This window comes from Carcharhinus amblyrhynchos, chromosome 9, assembly GCF_965287045.1.
Source record: "Carcharhinus amblyrhynchos chromosome 9, sCarAmb.v2.hapA, whole genome shotgun sequence".
Lineage (NCBI taxonomy): Eukaryota > Metazoa > Chordata > Chondrichthyes > Carcharhiniformes > Carcharhinidae > Carcharhinus > Carcharhinus amblyrhynchos.
Window position 1 is genome coordinate 37,907,846 of NC_137332.1, and position 17,729 is coordinate 37,925,574.

Genomic DNA, 17,729 nt, shown 5'->3' on the forward strand with positions numbered 1-17,729 from the left:
TGGTTTGATTGGAATGCATTAGATATATTTGCTAAGGGTTCTCCATTATAGTGAGGTTGTTCTGTTTCTTGTTTGTAATTGATAAAAGTTCTTACTAATTTTCTTACTGTGCATATTAACTATATTCTTAAATAAACTTAGTAGGTCATTTGAATCATACCTGGAGTGAAACATGTTATGCCTATCTTAACCATATTCAAGAGGCAAAACTTATGATCCAGGTGGGCTCCATAAAATATTTTGGAGTTTCTGACCTGAACCATTACAGCAAGCTTTCTCCAAGGATTCATTACTGTCCTCATGACATACATGTCAGCATTTTCCCCTTTATATATTAAAACAGATGGTTATCCTCAGTTCTCAAGTTGGGCTCCAAAAAGCTTTTAAAATTTTGTTTTAAAACTTTGTCTTTTAAGAAGTGCATGATGGCACAGTGGCTAGCACTGTTGCCTCATAGTGCCACGGACCCGGACTTGATTCCCAGCTTTGGTCACTGTCTGTGTGGAATTTGCATGTTCTCCCCATGTCTTTGTGGGTTTCCTCCAGGTTTTCTGGTTTCCACCCACTGTCTGAAAGATGTGCTGGTTAGGTGCATTGACCTGAATGCGTGTTGGATGTGGTGACTTGGGGAATTTCACAGTAATTTCATTGCAGTGTTAATGTCTTGTGACCAATAAATAAACTTTAACTTTAAATCTTATTATGTCAAAATAGCCAAGCATTTTTAACATTGGCATCCCTGTCGTTTTATTTATGCTATTGCAGTGCCTGCAGAGGGTATTAGATGCAGGCTGTCCCAGAGATAAGAAATATTCAAAGCTAAAGTAAAGCTAATTACAGCTAATTAGAAGTGCATTAATAACATTCCATTTTTTAAAAAAACAGTTAAAATATAACCAGTAATTAAAAATGGGATCATCAAAGAAATAAGGTACTCCAATACCCGAGTACATTGATAATTTAGTTTGGCCCATTAATAATACATTAGCTTCATTTCCCCCAGAAGCAATTAATGCATTTTGAGGATCTTGGGATATTATTTCTTTAATGATCTTGAGACTTCTCACTTGATTACATTTCAAATCTAAATTTTCTCCACAGAATAAAAGGAGCCTGAGATTAAGGGATCTAAATTCATTTAAAAGAATGACTTTTTTTTAACAAAACCAGTTGCGATCTCTGATTCTAATTTTATTAATCCCAGATCACCATCTCGTGTTTTGACATAAAGTATGCCGTCAGCAAAGTCTTTAGGAAGGTGTAGTATATTTTTAGTTGCCTTCTTAATTATATAATCTAGAGTAATTAAAGTATTCTGGGATGACTCAGTTAAAATAAGGTGGTAATAAAAACAAGGGATAAAATTCTTTTTTAAAATATTAACGCATTGCGAGGATTTCAGAGGGCTCAACATCAAGTTGTCTATCCATCCCTATAATTTTCTACCCCATGAATCTACCTTTTGGTTGGTCCAGGAGTCAAACTGAGCACCAAGATTTTTTTTGAAATTCCCTGGCTCCATTTGAATTAATTAATTTGAACTCCTTTCATATACCATGCGTCTTTGTTGTTAAAAAGATATGTCTTGTTCTTGAAAATGATGTGACATCCTCCAGTCCCAAGTACGGGACATTTTCATTACATTTAAGTTTTTCTGCATACCCTACAGCTGCAGAATTCCGGGGTGCAGAGGGATGTGGGTGTTCTAGTGATGAATCACAAAATGTTTGTATGTAAGTGCAACAAGTAGTTAAGAAGCCTAATGAAATGCTATCCTTTATTTTACAAGAGGAATTGAGCACAAAAGTAACAATGTGGTGCTTCAGTTATACAAGGCATTGGTGCAACCACATCTTGAATATTGTATGCAATTTTGAGCGTCTTATTTAAGGAAGGATATAAATGTGTTGGAGGCATTTCAGAGGAGGGCTGTCAATTGATACCTGGGATGACAGCCTGTCTTATGAGCAAAAATTAGACAGATAGGTCTTGTTTCTGTTGGAGTGACTTGAATGAATTATATAAGATCCTAATGGTCTTGACATAGTGAGTGTGGAAAGGATATTTCCTCTTGTGGGCGAGTCCAGAACTATGGGGCATTTTAATATTAGAGATCATTCATTTAGAATGGAGATGAAGAGAAATGTTTTTTTCAGAAGGTTATGTAACTTTGAAACATTCTAACTCAGAAGACGGTGGAGGTGAAGTCATTGAAAGAAAGGAATACGGGAAAACATATAAGGTAGGGTTTTACATGAGTCCAGAATCAAAAATCTAATGGAGTGTTTCTTCAGAGTATAGGTTAATTATCTGTGGTAGGGTGATCTGTCTTTCCAGAATTAAGTCTTCCACGAGGGGAGAAGGTGCATAGAGTTGATTTAGTCTTGAAGGCACTAGTGATCATTTAAGTATTCAGCACCCAAAATATTATTAGAATTTGATGTATCTCAGCAGCTTGATGTATTGAGCCAAAACATATTGGCTCAGATCTTCTGATCACTGGATCATTGGAGATCAGATGTATGACCCAAATCCACATCAGGACTCCACGGAAGGTCTCTGACTCTGAGGTAGAGTTGGAGACTTTGGATAGTTTTGTGGAACTCGGGTAGTTACTGAGGACAGAGATTCTAGGCAAACTGCCTGTCACTGTGTACCATCTTGCCATCGAATAGATAGAAGCTGAGGGCGCTCTATCCAGGTGCAATTGCCTGGCCCTCATCTACACCCTGAACTACTAGAACATTGGAATTGGGACCTCCAAGGTTAATCCAACTCTATGTGCCTTCTTACCTCCCAGAAATCCTCACTTCTGAAAAGATGATCACTCTATTATAATCAACCAACTTACCCTCTGAAGAAACACTCAGTTAGACTTTTGATTCTGGACTCACCAGAACCATAATTTGTATTTTCATTGTGGTCTGGTCCTGCACCCCTTTTTTTATCCCTCCTTTATTTTAGGAATGTAACACCTTTCCTGCATTTTGTGTATGTGTGTGAAATAAACCAATCCTTCTATTTTATCTTATCTCAAGTTTGCTGTGCAAGTTATTCATAGAGGATTGGCATATTACCACTTAAAAAGGGGAGGGGATTAAAAATTGTTTGCAGTTGGTAATGAAAGGAGAAATCAGGATTGTTTAAATTAATCTCCCTCCTGTACATAACTAAAGTGTTGTTTGGTGTGAGAAGAAGTTCAGACAGGTGAAGGGAATGTGTCAGATGGAGACTGGTTGGCCCTCTGTTCAAGGAAAAAGCAAAGAACACTCAGACTGTCTTGGTGGAGAATGGAAATGATGACAGAGTAGACATCCATGGTGAAAGGCAAGGGTTAAGGCCAGGAAACTGTTCAAGTGACCGCGGGCATCGGAGGCATCATGTTCTTTAAGTGAGAGTGATTGGATATGGGGAGAAAAAAGGACAAATGAGAAAAGAAGAAATCAATTCAATTGAACATGACCCTGAAATAATAAGTCTGCCTGTATGTGGATCATGGAAAGTAGGGAGAAATGAATGGGATTTGGGGACCTCAAAGCTGGAGGCCATGCAAGGGGGACGTCCAAAGGAAATGATGGATCTGGAGATGACAATGATGGCTTGATGTTCAGTGGTGTGGTCATGGTTATGTGGAGTGAGGGGAACATGTCTGGAGAGCTGGCATTTGGTTTCTGCAAGGGTTCATCAGACAACAAACAGCAGCAATACCATAGTCAGTAGGATTGAGCCTAAGAAAATGGAATGCAGCAAGTTCACAGGAAGACAGGTTAGAGTGAGTTAAGGGAACAAAAAAATTGAGATGATCAATACCATGCTGGCAGTTCTCATTGAGAAGATCAAGAGAAGAGACATGTTTGTAACATTTATTAAACTTGTATATTCATATTTATTGTTTATTTTGGTTTCAGATCTCATCACTAAAGACTGAAATTTTGGAACAGGAAAACCAGATATTGTCTTGTGAGGAGGAGCTCATCAAAGCACGGGAGGAACTGAGCCGACTTCACCAGGAGACAGCAGAGCTGCGGGAGCGTATGGAAGCAAGCCAAATCAAGCTGGAACCTGTGCAGGAATCTCTTCAGGCATCTCATCATGAAATTAACCAGGTAAATGGATTATTGCTTTTACACATCATTCCACATTATTTCATCACACCTGCAAGGTAGGGCTTTCTCCAATTATATTGTAGTTCTGTTGTGATATCAGACATGTTAGCAAAAATATTATACAGTGAGAATTTCATATGGTGCAACATAATTTTCAACAATACGTTTTACCTTTTGTTGCTTTATTTATAAGAGTTACCTTTCAAATTGACAATGTGATATTTGAAGGCAAGTAGTCCCTTATCATAAAACAAAGCAAAATCATTGCTTATTATTAGCCATTAAAAGTAGATTTCCTTCTCAACATCAATTTGGATGCCACATCTTTAGGTTTTTATGCTAGATATTTTCTCTGGTTCAATATTATTGACGATTCTCATAAGGAGGCCTTACATCTCCTATGATCTGAAAAGTGTCTTTTTGCCTTGTATCTTATTAAACAAAGGAAAGACAGATAAGTCTTTTTTAATTGTTGTTAGGGGCAGCATTGATTGCCACACTGTTGCCCTGAATTGGGATCATGGACCTTTTTGAAAAGTTACAAATTCTTGCAGAACTTTGAGCCTGAGGGAAGGGTTCAAATTATAAAATAGCCGCAATGAAATTTGAACTCAAATTCTCAGGATAATTAGCCGGTGCCTGTCAAGTACAAGTCCATGAACATTAACATGAACACTACATGCTTGTACATTAACCAACAACTGGAATACATCACATATCATCATGTAATTATTCTTTCATAGAAAAGCAAACTTAATGTAGATTCTATCAAACTTAAGATTCAGGCTGTAAATCAGTTGTTGATTTCAACAAAATATATAGTAGAGCAAAATCATGTATAAAGCAGTAAATCACACAGGTATATGGTGCAACTTGAACTCATTTCATATAAACTTTAAAACTCATTTATAACCCAGTGAAATATGAAGCTGTTTCACAGTTGACCTTGTTTTTCTAATGGTTGGCAAAATTCTATGTACACAACTTTCCTACTTGCTGCCAAAGATGAGAACAGACTTTACTGGCACCAAACCAATTTAGCCAGCTATTCAATATTCTTTGAAGATATCATGAAATAAGAGGCAATTGATAACTGTGTGTAACTGAATTAAATTAGATCAACAGCCGTTCACTGGCTTACTAATTACTTGGAATATTTTTCTATCCAAGTACAGTTGTCATTTTCAGTATAGTATGGAGACCTTTTGTAGCCTAACTGTAAATGAAATGGAAGGCTGGGCAAATTGAACATTAGAGCGCTTAAGCAGCAGGGAGTCTTGGAATACTGATTGGGAGTAATGGATCTTGCTGAAGATAACTAGCCATATTCTGAAACTATTTTATTCAAAAGCTAATTTTGGATTACAGACCTGCTCGTGAACCATCCTTATTCATCATTTTTGTATGCTTCTGAAAAATACGGAATTAATATTTGTTTAGTAGCGCTCAGAAGATTCACTGCTCATTCAGAACTTGAACACATATTGTCGAACGATACTTCAATAAGGAAAGATTTCTTGTTGGAGTGTTTTAAGACTTGTATTTATGTAACACTTTACACTGGACATCTCAAAGTGCTTTACAACCAATGGAGCACTTTTTGAAGTGTAGTCACTGTTGTAATTTAAGTATGAGATATTAAACAACGTCCTGTGTTGGTCAGAATATTTCATGATGATTTTTTGAACTGCTTCTCTTACTGTTCTGACCTCCATTCAATTCTCAACTAAAACTACTGAAACAGATTAACTGATCATTCATCACATTGCTGTTTGTGGGGCTACATTGTGCACATTTTGAGTGTCACATTTTTTGCAAAACAGTGATTACAGTACTTCAAAAACTAATTCATTGGCTGTAAAGTGGTTTGTCACTGCAGAAGGAGCTAAGTAGTGTTATAGAAATCAGCATTTAGACAGGGCTGGCGTAACCACGCGACAAACTAGACTATTGCCTTGGCCAGCAAAATTTGGGGTGTGGCAAAAAATTGAACTGCAATGATAAAGAGCTTTAAAATGTGAGCAACTTTCCACGAATATTCTCAAAAGAATTTGAAACTCTGGAATTTTCTGAAGCAGCTGTCTCGGCCTCATCCACCCTCACGCACAATCATTAAACCTCTGGTGGCAGTAATCCAATTTCCCTGTCCCAGTGCTTGCTGATCCACCAATCACAACCTCCCCTTCCCCTCTGGGCTCACTGATTTACCTATCACAGCTTCCTTAATCAGAGTCCACCTGTCCCCTCCATGCTCATTGATCCACCAATCAAAATACCTCCTCCTGTTTCATGTTTCCACCAATGACAGTTTCCCCTTTCCTGCTCTGCACCCACCCAGGTGATTTCTGAGCCTCCAATCACAGCTGCTCATTTTCCTCTGTGTGTTTGGTGACCATCCAATTGTAGCTTTCCATTCTCCTTCCCCTGCCCCAGCCCCCTACCCTGGTGATCCCAAGGGCATGTAAATCTAGTGAGTGGTGCCAAGGTAACAGCAGTTGTGGAAGGCTGATACTGGAGCAAGCGCAAGCTGCGTTAACTGCTGCATGTGGGTTTGATGGTTTTTAGCGATTATGAGATGTTGGGACTGAAGGGGGACAGGTCTTGGTGCCATTTCACTGTATTCATTTTGAAAAATTCATTGGTGATGGGGTCAGGTAGGGAGTAGTGCCACAAGGCTGAAGGTTCATTTTGGCCACCTAATACTCTTGCACTCACCGTGTACTCACTTATTGCATCATTTTACTTCAAACCTTTGCACAGATCGTTAATTTGTCATGTACCCTGTTTGCGTACAATAAAAATTGTTATTTTCTGTTTTTCTGTTGTATATTGCCATAAGTGAGCTAAATTTTATGATGATATTTGCCTCATTGAAAATTAATAGTATATTGCCATGTTACTTTCTCATTGTGTTGCTTCTAACATTATAGCTGATGTGCAAAATCTTTCCATATTCTATTATTCAAAGCAGCTTAATTGTTATTTTAGTTATCTAGATGGTAGTTGCTTAGTGAATATCAGTTCTGAATGCTATATATAAAATACATATTTTTGATAAAAATAATGAATTTAAACTTGTACTAAAACTGTTGTCAGATAAAGTAATTAAAAGTAGTTGTCTAAATCTCTCCAAAAAGCACACTTTGTAACAGGCTAAAGAATGTTTAAAATACTTTCTTTTTGTCATGTGGACACGGCTTTGAAGTGTTTTGAGCCAAAAAGCAATGTCTCTTTGAGCATGATTAAAATTAAAGTGAGTTGATGTCAGTCAGTTTCAAATCAGTGTGACTGAACAGAATAAATGGAATTTGAATGCTGTCTTAAAAGATTTATGTGTGGTCTGGATGATTGTTTCACTCGATTTTTGGGGCTGTGCAACCTATCTTCTGTTTTGAAGACAGTCGAGTGATTATAATTACTCAATTCTTCTTAGATTGCAGTCTGATTAATTTTCTAGATGGCGTTAAGGGCTTTGTATACAAGTAACCATGCCATACCAGACCCAAGACCTGATCTGTCACTAAATGGAAAAGTCGTGGACATAGCAGTCATCTGTGATGTTGACAAACCCCTATGATAAGTAGTACTATACAGATGCATGCAGTTCTAACCTGGGTCATCATCTCTTTCTTTGGATAAACTCAACACTGACACCTTGAGTCCTAATGTGTGTCCCTTCATAAAGGCCAATTCATTGTGGGTGAGTTCCATAGTTTATTTTTGTGCTGCTGCTGATTACACAAAAATTACAAAAAAAGGCCCAGTTTACATGGAAGAGATGAAATAAACACTATATTTAATTCCTGTATTTCATATTCAGTAAATGATAACCCATTCTTCAAAATCTTCAGTGTGGTTGTACACAGTACTGCAGGAACAGCTGACTTGAGTTGCATTTTACACATACACACTTTGATTTGGTTGCTATTTAAAACCATGCTGTTTCTGGCTTTGCAGTTTGGAAAACCATCTGTATAAAAACCTGTCTCCTTTTTTCTAGTGACTTGAGTCTGTACAACAATCTGTGCAGTTAAATAGAAAGCTTACATTTAAAGGTTTCCACTTAATTTCTTTGTGGTGTAAATAATTTAATGAACTTGCGTGTACATTACATTTTAAAACTGCTTGCTGATCGGAAAATTTACATTTTCATTTCTTGAATTCAGTCCCATTTAATTTGTTCAGTGACTCTTGGTCAAAAACAGCTGGGAATCATATCCAGATGTCTCTGCAAATTGTAAAGATCCAGATAACTCACTTGAGTTGTGCTCAATTTCCATAATGATTCAATAATAATGGTATTTCCTCAAAATATGTGTCTCTGCTGCATACATGAAATGATACATTATTTATGCCCATGGCCCCATATCATTCATACTGCATTTTAGATACATTTTAAAGATTGCATTTGAGTGTTCGTTGTCTGGCATTTACATGTCTTGTGACCACTTGAGTTTTGTATTCAAAGGCAAAATCCAAGCTGTCTGAACTACAAGAATCTGAAGAAAGCCTCAATAACCAACTGAGCTGGCAGAGCCTTATACAACCTGCCCTTGTCAATGGTGGTGTTGAACACTGTGAGCTCAGCAACGCTGTCACTGAGTCTGCTGACCACAAGGAAAATACAGAGAGGCAAAGCCCACTGGAGAAAGAAGTTAATATCACTGAGACATTGGTAAGACATTGCAAATACCACTGATTTCAAACATTAAATATCACTTTTGATTCTAAATATAACATTTGTACTATCAATATTTCATCTGCTCTCAAACTTACTGTGTATATCTTTGTTTTTGGTTCTTTCACAGAATGTTTGCATTGCTGGCTAGGCTAGCGTTGGTTACTCAACCCTGAATGGCCAAAGTCATCAGGGAAAATTGTAGTTGAAGGCTGACCGCTTCAAAATACATGAGGATCTCTCTAGCTGCCAATTACAAATAGTCAAACTCAGTAAATGACACTGGGGACAGTTACATGCACTTCTTTAGCTATGTTGTTCTCTTCTGTTTTCACTTCTGTTTAAATCAAGGAACTTAAAAAAAAGGCTCTAAAAATAGGAGTGGAATATTAGTGCTTTTAAATTTTAAGGGAAAGTTCAGGGGTGCAAGTAAATGGCCTCTGATCTGCACTTGTTGCACAAAATGATGCTGAGGTATGGTGGTCGGTTTGATTCATCTGTCTGACTTTTTTGTGAACAGAGGCAGCATTTTGGGTCAAGTAATCTGATCCTGCACAAATATTATTATTATACAAACTGGAGAATTGTTCCCAATTTTCCAATATTGATTGCAAGACCAACAATCAAAAGTTCCACAAACCCTGTCTAAATAAGCCATGTCTTCATCCGATGCAAGTCCCTTTACTCTCGATCAGTCTGTTGAGAATGGGGAAAAGATTCATTGACATTACTTTAAATTTCAGTTGTCCAAATATCCAATCCATTGCAGCCATGCACTAACCCAGTCAAGATTTGGTGAGCATTGTAACTCGTCGGAAAGATGAGAGGGTCAGTTAGAGGGGAGGAAGCACAGAGAGGGGAATCACAAAGACATGTGGTCCTGGAATTGTTTGTGGCATCCGTGTGAAGACTGAGCAAGTGTTTAATTGAAACGAATAGGATATATTCACTATTTGTTCAAGACTTCAAAGAAAACAAACTGGAACCAAATGCAAACATGTATTCAGGAAACAAGATGTTAGTTATAAAGATGAAATTCTGATTTTGACAGTGTTGGTATTATGATTTAAACATTGAAATCAGCCCATTTCCTAATAATGATGATGTGTAACCAAATGCTATGTGAACATTTGAACTAACATAGTGGAGTCTGGATGCTGAATGCCATCAAAGCCTTTATTGGATTTATTAGCAACTATCATATTTCACCTTCTGGGTAACAGAAAACTGGAAAGTACTTTTGGTGATGAGCTGACATAATATTTTCCATTTTAATGCAAAATGAACCCATTTATTTTTCATGATGATTATTTTTCACTTTTCAACAATATTTTTGTCGAAATATGTTTTTCCAGGACAACAAAAGCACTGATGAATCCATCCCGAATACTGCAGAGGTGAAGACAGAACAAGCTGAAGTTCAACGGCCAAGTCTTGCAGAAAAGGTTGGTTTGTCAATTTACATTTTTCTTGCGCAAAACTGTACTGTTTAATTAAATAAAGGTCTTGCTAATAGGGTGGGGTTTGCGGAAATGGACATCTCCAGGCTTGACTTTTGCCTTAAATTGGCGATGTAGTTTTGATCAGCAGTGTTGATTCCGTCTGCTTTTTCCTTTCTCCCCCTTCAGGCTCTCTCACTCATCTGAAATGTTTTGTTGCTGCAAAGTGCTCCATCTTGTGGTTGTGCTAATAATTGCAGCATGTTGTGAGAGATTGATTAAATGTGAAAGAGATCCATAGTTAAAATTCACAGACATCACCATCCCTGGGTATGTCATGTCCCACTGGCAGGACAGAACCAGCAGAGGCTGCAGTGGCACAATGGTATACAATGGAGAGAGTTGCCCTGGGAGCCCCCAACACTGACTCAGACCCCCCTGGAATTTCATGGCATCAGTTCTATCATGCATGGGGAAGGAAACTGTTGCTGATTACCACACACCATGATACCCAATATCAGTAGGAATGACCACCTCACTGTCTTTATGGAGACAAAGTCCCCGTCACAAAGGGAATACTCTCCATTGTGTTGTGGCAGCACCAGGCATACCTAAAAGGAGGTAACGGTCTAGTGAAGCTACAACACAGGACTGCATGCCAACAGTATAAACAACAAGAGATAGACAGAACTAAGTGTTTCCACAACCAACGGATTAGAGCTAAAGTTTCGAATCCACGTGACCCTTCCTCAGAACTAAAGAGAGGGAGAAATGTGATGCCTTACAAACTGTGCAAGAGGGGGTGGAGTAGCTAGAGCAGAGAAGAAAATTAGTGATTTGTGGGAGCTATAGTTGCATACAGGTAAGATATCAATGTGTAAAAGTCAGTGCATAGTGAAAGCAAAACTTAAGAATGTGTCACGTGGTTCAGTGGGGGAGGGATTTGAACAAAAAATGTTTTGCATGTTAAAAAATGGGTGAAAATGAAGGAGAAAGATCACAGTTCAAAATTGAACTTGATGAGCCCTGAGAGCTGTAATGTGCCTAATTGGAAATGAGCTATGGGCATCACTGGAACATTGCTGCAGGCCAGGGACGGGCATGTGGGCATGAGAGCACGACGCTCTCTTATGCTCTAAGTCATATCAACAATTTCTGGTTCTGACCCTAACCACTTCCTCTTCCCTGTGGACTTTTAATTCCTTTACACCTCCGTGTCCTACCAGGAGGGCCTGAGAGCTCTCCGCTTCTTCCTCAAACAGGGGCCCGAATACCACCACTCACCTCGGTGTTGTCTGGGAAGACACTTGAACCAATGTTTATAAACCATTTTACCAAGGTGCCCTTTCTTGCGGAATGAACAGAAGTCAGAGCTGATTAGCAATTATACTCAAACTTTATTACAGTACTTCTGGTACCAAACTTTCACAAAATACCTTAATTCAATGGAAATCTTCGATTCATAAATAAAATTTCTTTAACTTAAAACTAATTAGCTTAATTATCTGAGACCCAAATACTATCTCTGAGATTGAACAGGCTAGGTTCGATCCATCAGGTACAAATCTTAGTCTCGAGCCTTCGCTGTGTTCCGATGATCTCAGGTCTTCACTGCGTTCCGATGATTTTGGGCCCTCGCTGTGTTCCGATGATCTTGGGTCTTTGCTGTGTTCCGATGATCTTGGGTCTTTGCTGTGTTCCGATGGTTTTGGGCCCTCGCTGCGTTCCGATGGTTTTGGGCATTCACTGGGTCCTGAACTCAGGGTCGTCCACATTATGAAAGTTGGTCTTAGGCCTTCGCTGATTCTTCACTGGATCCTTGCCACATCTCTGCTGCTAACACTGAGTCTTCGCTGACGGGGTCTCTAGCATTCCCTTCTTATCATCCTTTTGGCATCTTTCCAGAAAATTCCCTGGCAGTCAGCCAATGAGATTACGGAGTCCAAATATGGAAAATGCTACGAATTCCTTTGAATGTGGATTTCCAGGTGCATGGAAGTATTTGGAATGTGGTGCCGGTGTGTCTGGCAAGCACCTGTAACATTGTGCTTATTTGCTCAGGAACAGGAGCCTCAGGCCATTGCTTACAGGACAAATCAGGCTTGCCCTGATCTATGTGAGTTCAATTTGACTTGTCCTAATTCCCATCCACTCTGTTGTCTCCTGGCCACATCCACCTGGCTGAACTTGTTCTGTTACACTCAGTATTTCTCCATTAATTTGTCTCATGATTATGGGTATTTGTATGAACCCGTTATGCCTGTATTTTTGTGGATTATATGGAGTATTCCTTATTCCAGTACTCTCCCACAATCTTCCCGTTACATTGATGACTATATCCTTGCTGCTCCATGCTCTTGTCTGGACCTGGAAAAATCTGTTGCTTTTGTTGCAATTTCCACCCCATGGTTAGTCCATTGTCATCTGCGACACATCCGTTCTCTGCCTCGGCCTCTCTATCTCCATTTCTGGTGACAGACTGATCACCAATATTTATTACAGGCCTACTTACTCCCACGGCTATCCCGACTGGAGCTCACCACATCCTACTCCCTACAAAGAACTCCATACCGTTCTCCCAGTTTCTCCATCTCCATCGCATCTATTCCAATGATGCCACCTTCAAAAATGACACTTCGTGACACGTCTGCTGTTTCCCTAACAGATCGTCCCCGGCATTCAGGCAGGTTTGACCCATTTCCTTTTCCTCTGCCCCCCATTCCCACCCCAATCAAAAATCTACAGCATATGTCCCCTTCATGACCATCATTTAGGCCAATCATTTGTCCCAATCTGTTGTCCCGATCATTTATTTATCTCTCACTATAAATTAAAAATTTATGGGAAGTTCAGTGCATTTTACTTGCTTATGTGCTCTCTGTTTTGGTTTAGGTTAGAAACATTAAAGTGTTTTATAAAGCCCACCTGAATTATAAGTTTTGCATCTTGAATTTGTCTAGGATAAGTATGAGATGTTCCACTTCAGGTATGATTCAAAAGACCCAGTAGGGAACTTTTATCAAACAAAGATTATTTAAGAATGTAGTTAATATATATGGGGAAAAAAATTAGGAATACTTTCTAACAATTAGAAACAAAACAACCACAATACTACTCCTGCTCCTATTTCTTATGTTCTTATGAATATATATATATAAGCTGTCCCAATCAAACCAACCTCCAGAAACAACCCTTTAATCAGGTTCAACGTAGCATAGGCTAAGGTTCATATGATACTGAGATTGAGGCTGTTAGTTGAATTCTGCAGCTAAATGTTCTTGAGACTCAGAACAGTTTGAAGACAAGACAGCTTCCCAAGACACCAGAGAGACTCTGGTCCAGCCCCCAACACCAGCAGATTCTCATCCTCCAGGAAAAGAAAAAACAGAGAGAGAGACTTCGTGTTCAGCTTGATGCTGCTAATACTCCAACTCCCAAAACAGAAACTGAGAATGAACTCTTGTCACCTGACCTTCCCGCAGTGTTTTCTCCTCCCCACAATGACATCACCTAAGGATATACGCCTGAATTAAAAAAATACTCTTAAAGATACATTAACATCACATGTCTGAGAGAATACATCATTGTGATTGGCAGTTTACCCTGTTTAATGGCATCACTTTTGCTGAATGCCTGGAGATCCCTTTGACTCAATGACAGATTCAAAATTTATTGGCAAAGTGGAAATCTGAAATCTACACTACAGATCAACTAATCAACGCGGACAGTTTCCTTCGAGATCAACATCTTCGCTGCATCATTGACAATGCACTGACTGCAAAATCCAGGCCTAAATTAATTAGTATGTACATTTATGCATTAATATCTATTTTTAATTCTTGCAGGAGGACCCTTTTGATATGAAAGCTACTGAATATTCCAACACTGTTCCAGACCCAAACCTGGACTTCTTTCAGACAGATCCTTTCACTGGAAGTGAGTTCATGTTTTTATTTTGTTTTCCTTTTGAGTTTTGAAACTTGTAGTCTCTTCACACAGTTTCAATAATTTTAAATTAGATTTGCCTAAGTATCTTTCCTACTTTCATACAGTGGGCTAAATTAAATTTTAGGGCTAAATCTGGGAAACCAGCATTTCTCAGACCGACTTTTAAATGCACACATTCCAAAATTAATTAAGATGGATAATAATCCTATTTATTTATTGGCTCGCGTTATAGTTGTACGACAATAGCATGTTGGCTGTACAGTGCTTTGGGGCATCCTAAAGTCCTGCAAAGTTAAAGATTATTTATTAGTCACAAATAAGGCTTACATTAACACTGCAGTGAAGTTACTGTGAAATTCCCCTAGTTGCCACACTTCAGCACCTGTTCGGGTCAATGCACCTAACCAGCATGTCTTTCAGACTGTGAGAGGAAACCAGAACACCTGGACGAAACCCACGCAGACATGGGGAGAACGTGCAAACTCCATACAGACAGCGACCTAAGCTGGAAATCAAACCTTGGTCCATGGCACTGTGTGGTAGTAGTGCTAACCACTCTGCCACCGTGTTGCACCTGTAGGCACTATACAACTCCAAGTTTGTTATTTTAATTATTAACTTGTGACCAGTAGCTGTAGAGTTTGAAGTGAATGATACAATACTGTTATGCCTTTTTTTTGGGCTTTGTGGAACATTCCTTGTTCCAATCCTACCTGGGCCCACTCCTGCAACTCTTTTTCCATTACATTGTTGACTGCATTGATGCCGCTTCTTGCTCTCGTCTGGACTTGGAAAATGTTTTGCTTCAAATTTCCACCTCCCCCCTCATTTTCACATGGTCCATTTCACTTCCTTTCCTTCACCTCTCTGTCTCCATTTCTGGTGATAGACTGACCATCAATAGTCACTACAGACTCATCAACTTCCACAGTGGGTGGCACAGTGGTTAACACTGTTGCCTCATGGCGCAAGGCACCTGGGTTTGATTCCCAGCTTGGGTCACTGCCTGTGTGGAGTCTGCATGTTCTCCCTGTGTCTGCATGCGTTTCCTCCCACAATCCGAAAAATGTGCTGGTTAGGTGCATTGGTCATGCTAAATTCTCCGTCAGTGTACCTGGACAGGTGCCAGAGTGTAGCGGCTATTTACAGTAACTTTGCAATGTTAATGTAAGCCTTCTTGTAACACTAATAAATAAATTAAAAACAGCCAGCTTGACTATTGTTCCTCACACCCCGCTCCCTGTAAGGACTCCATCCCAATCTCCCAGTTTCTCCGTCTTCATTGCATCTGTAGTGATGATGTCATTTTTGAAAATGTCTGTTTTTTTTGCCTAAACTGAGGCCTCCCCCTCAACAATAAAGATGGAATAGATTAACAAAGGGGTTAAAATACTCATTATATAACATATTTCCTACATACTGTGATGAGTAACATACTTCTTGGATGAAGCAGCTCAGCTGTCATGAATATTCATAAGGCACTCTTTAATACAGATGGCACGATTTCACAATTTATCCACAGTTTAGATCTCCAGCCAGTCAATGGATGGGATTTTTCATACAACTGCTACAGAGGTGGCCCGCCATTGACTGGTGACGGGATCTTCTGGTGCTGCTCTTGTCAACGGGGTTTTCCGTTGAATGCAGCCCTCACCACCTAGGAACCCAAGGCGAGGGTGTGCCATTGGTGGGACCCTTTTGGAGCTGGGGATGAATGTAGATGTCAAAGTTAGTGAGAAACCAAAGAAATGTACATAACTTTGGATGTACTTTGAAGGAGCATTGGTTCAAGATGAGGGACAGGAGGTTGAGGGGAGAAATGAGGAAAAACCTTTTTACCCAGAGGGTGGTGATGGTCTGGAATGCACTGCCTGGGAGACTAGTAGAGGCAGGTGGATTGCCTCACATACTTTGAAAAGTACCTGGATGAGCACTAGGCATGTCATAACATTCAAGGCTATAGGCCAAATGCTGATAGATGGTATTAGGTGGGAGTTCAGGTAATTCTAATGTGTCAGTGCAGACTCGATGGGCCAAAGGGTCTCTTCTGCAATGTATGATTCTGTGATTACAATAAATCAATCTCCCATGTACAAAATTCATGACCTCCTTTCCTATCTCCATCCTTCCACTCCTTTCCCCAATTTTGCAGTGCCACTCCATTTCCCCAATAATCTCCTTTCCCCAACTTTCTCCCTTACCACTTTTTTCAAATCCTACATTCATCCTTTTCCTCTTCTCCCCTACCATTGCCTCTGTGTAATGTTCATCCCCTCCCCCACCCATCCCTGCACTGGCATATTTATTGCAATTACATGTTAGCCAGCAATATGTCAGAATCAGGGTCACTGAACTTCACCTACTCACTTTCTTTAAAGAAAATAAATACAGTTGAATACTCGATGAGGTTATTGTACAGCCCCTGACTAGACGATTAACGGTAATTTTTGGCCGGAGAAATATGTTTCATAACAAGACTGGCTTTAACTCAGCATAATTTCTGTTAATCCTCGATTGATGTATGGGAACGTTAATTCTTTTAATATGCTTTTATTCAATTATTTCTGAAGGTGATCCCTTCAAAGATGATCCATTTGGAAAAGTTGATATTGCAGGTAAGAAAAGCACTCATGGTACACGTCAGTCAGAAGCAGTTTCAGCAAGTTCCATCTGCATTAGTACAAAGCTAGCTTTACCTCTCAACCTTGTTGTAGTAGTCGGAAGTAGATGTATGGGAATGGCAATATTTATAAAAAAATCAGCACTAAGCAGAGTCTTTCATTGTGGAGGCAGGCTTGCAAGCATATTGAGTGAGGACTAATGTTACTGCTTAGTGAGATTGGGCCTTTTGTCCAGCCCTTAGTTGGCAGAAATTCAGATATGTGAAGTAACATTTAAATTTTCTTAGCATGAAATCAGACGGAAGGCAAGCAGTACAAATTATAATTTGCTCCTTTTTTTTCTGCTTTCCCTGTCCCAGTAAACATCAACAACTTTCAGTTAAATAGCACCTTTAACATAGCAAAGCTTACCAAGGCATTTAACAAAGGTATTATAGTTCTTAAAATTATTTAGTCACAGGAGTCATCAGGACAGGTACCTAAAGTTTTAGTCAAAGGGAATGAGCATCTTAAAGGAGCAGAGTTAAAACGTCTGAAAGAATTAGAATATCAGAGCTCAGTATTAAGACACCAGATAGTGTTGTCACTATTAATGAATTAAATGGAATGCTCAATTAATATGGAAAGCTCAAGATGTCAGAGTTAGAGGAATGCAGAGATCTTAAGGCTTGCAGCACAGGAGGCGGTATGACAATTATGAGAGGTGAGGCCATTTGAAAATGATATGAGAATTGTAAAATGGAGACTTTGTCGGATTTGGTACGGCAAGGAACCGGAGAGTCATCAGCTTAGTTTTCACAGATATCCCAGCTAGGATTCTTGTAGAAACTTAGCCAAGTGAATCATAGAATCTTACAGTGTAGAAGATGGCCATTTGGCCCAATGTGTCTGCACTGACCACAATCCCACCCAGGTCCTATCTCTTTGGCTGCATGCA

The 17,729-nt window shown here is 39.3% G+C and overlaps 1 protein-coding gene across 1 annotated transcript in view; it reads left to right on the top strand.

The window, feature by feature from the left end:
• The window catches only part of eps15 (epidermal growth factor receptor pathway substrate 15), a 139,732-nt gene that overhangs the window by 106,860 nt on the left and 15,143 nt on the right, over positions 1-17,729 (top strand). The window contains exons 15-19 of the mRNA XM_080195481.1: positions 3,909-4,106; positions 8,575-8,781; positions 10,140-10,229; positions 14,069-14,159; positions 16,742-16,786. Of these exons, the coding sequence (XP_080051607.1) occupies positions 3,909-4,106; positions 8,575-8,781; positions 10,140-10,229; positions 14,069-14,159; positions 16,742-16,786 (631 nt within the window). The remainder of the gene's footprint in view (positions 1-3,908; positions 4,107-8,574; positions 8,782-10,139; positions 10,230-14,068; positions 14,160-16,741; positions 16,787-17,729) is intronic.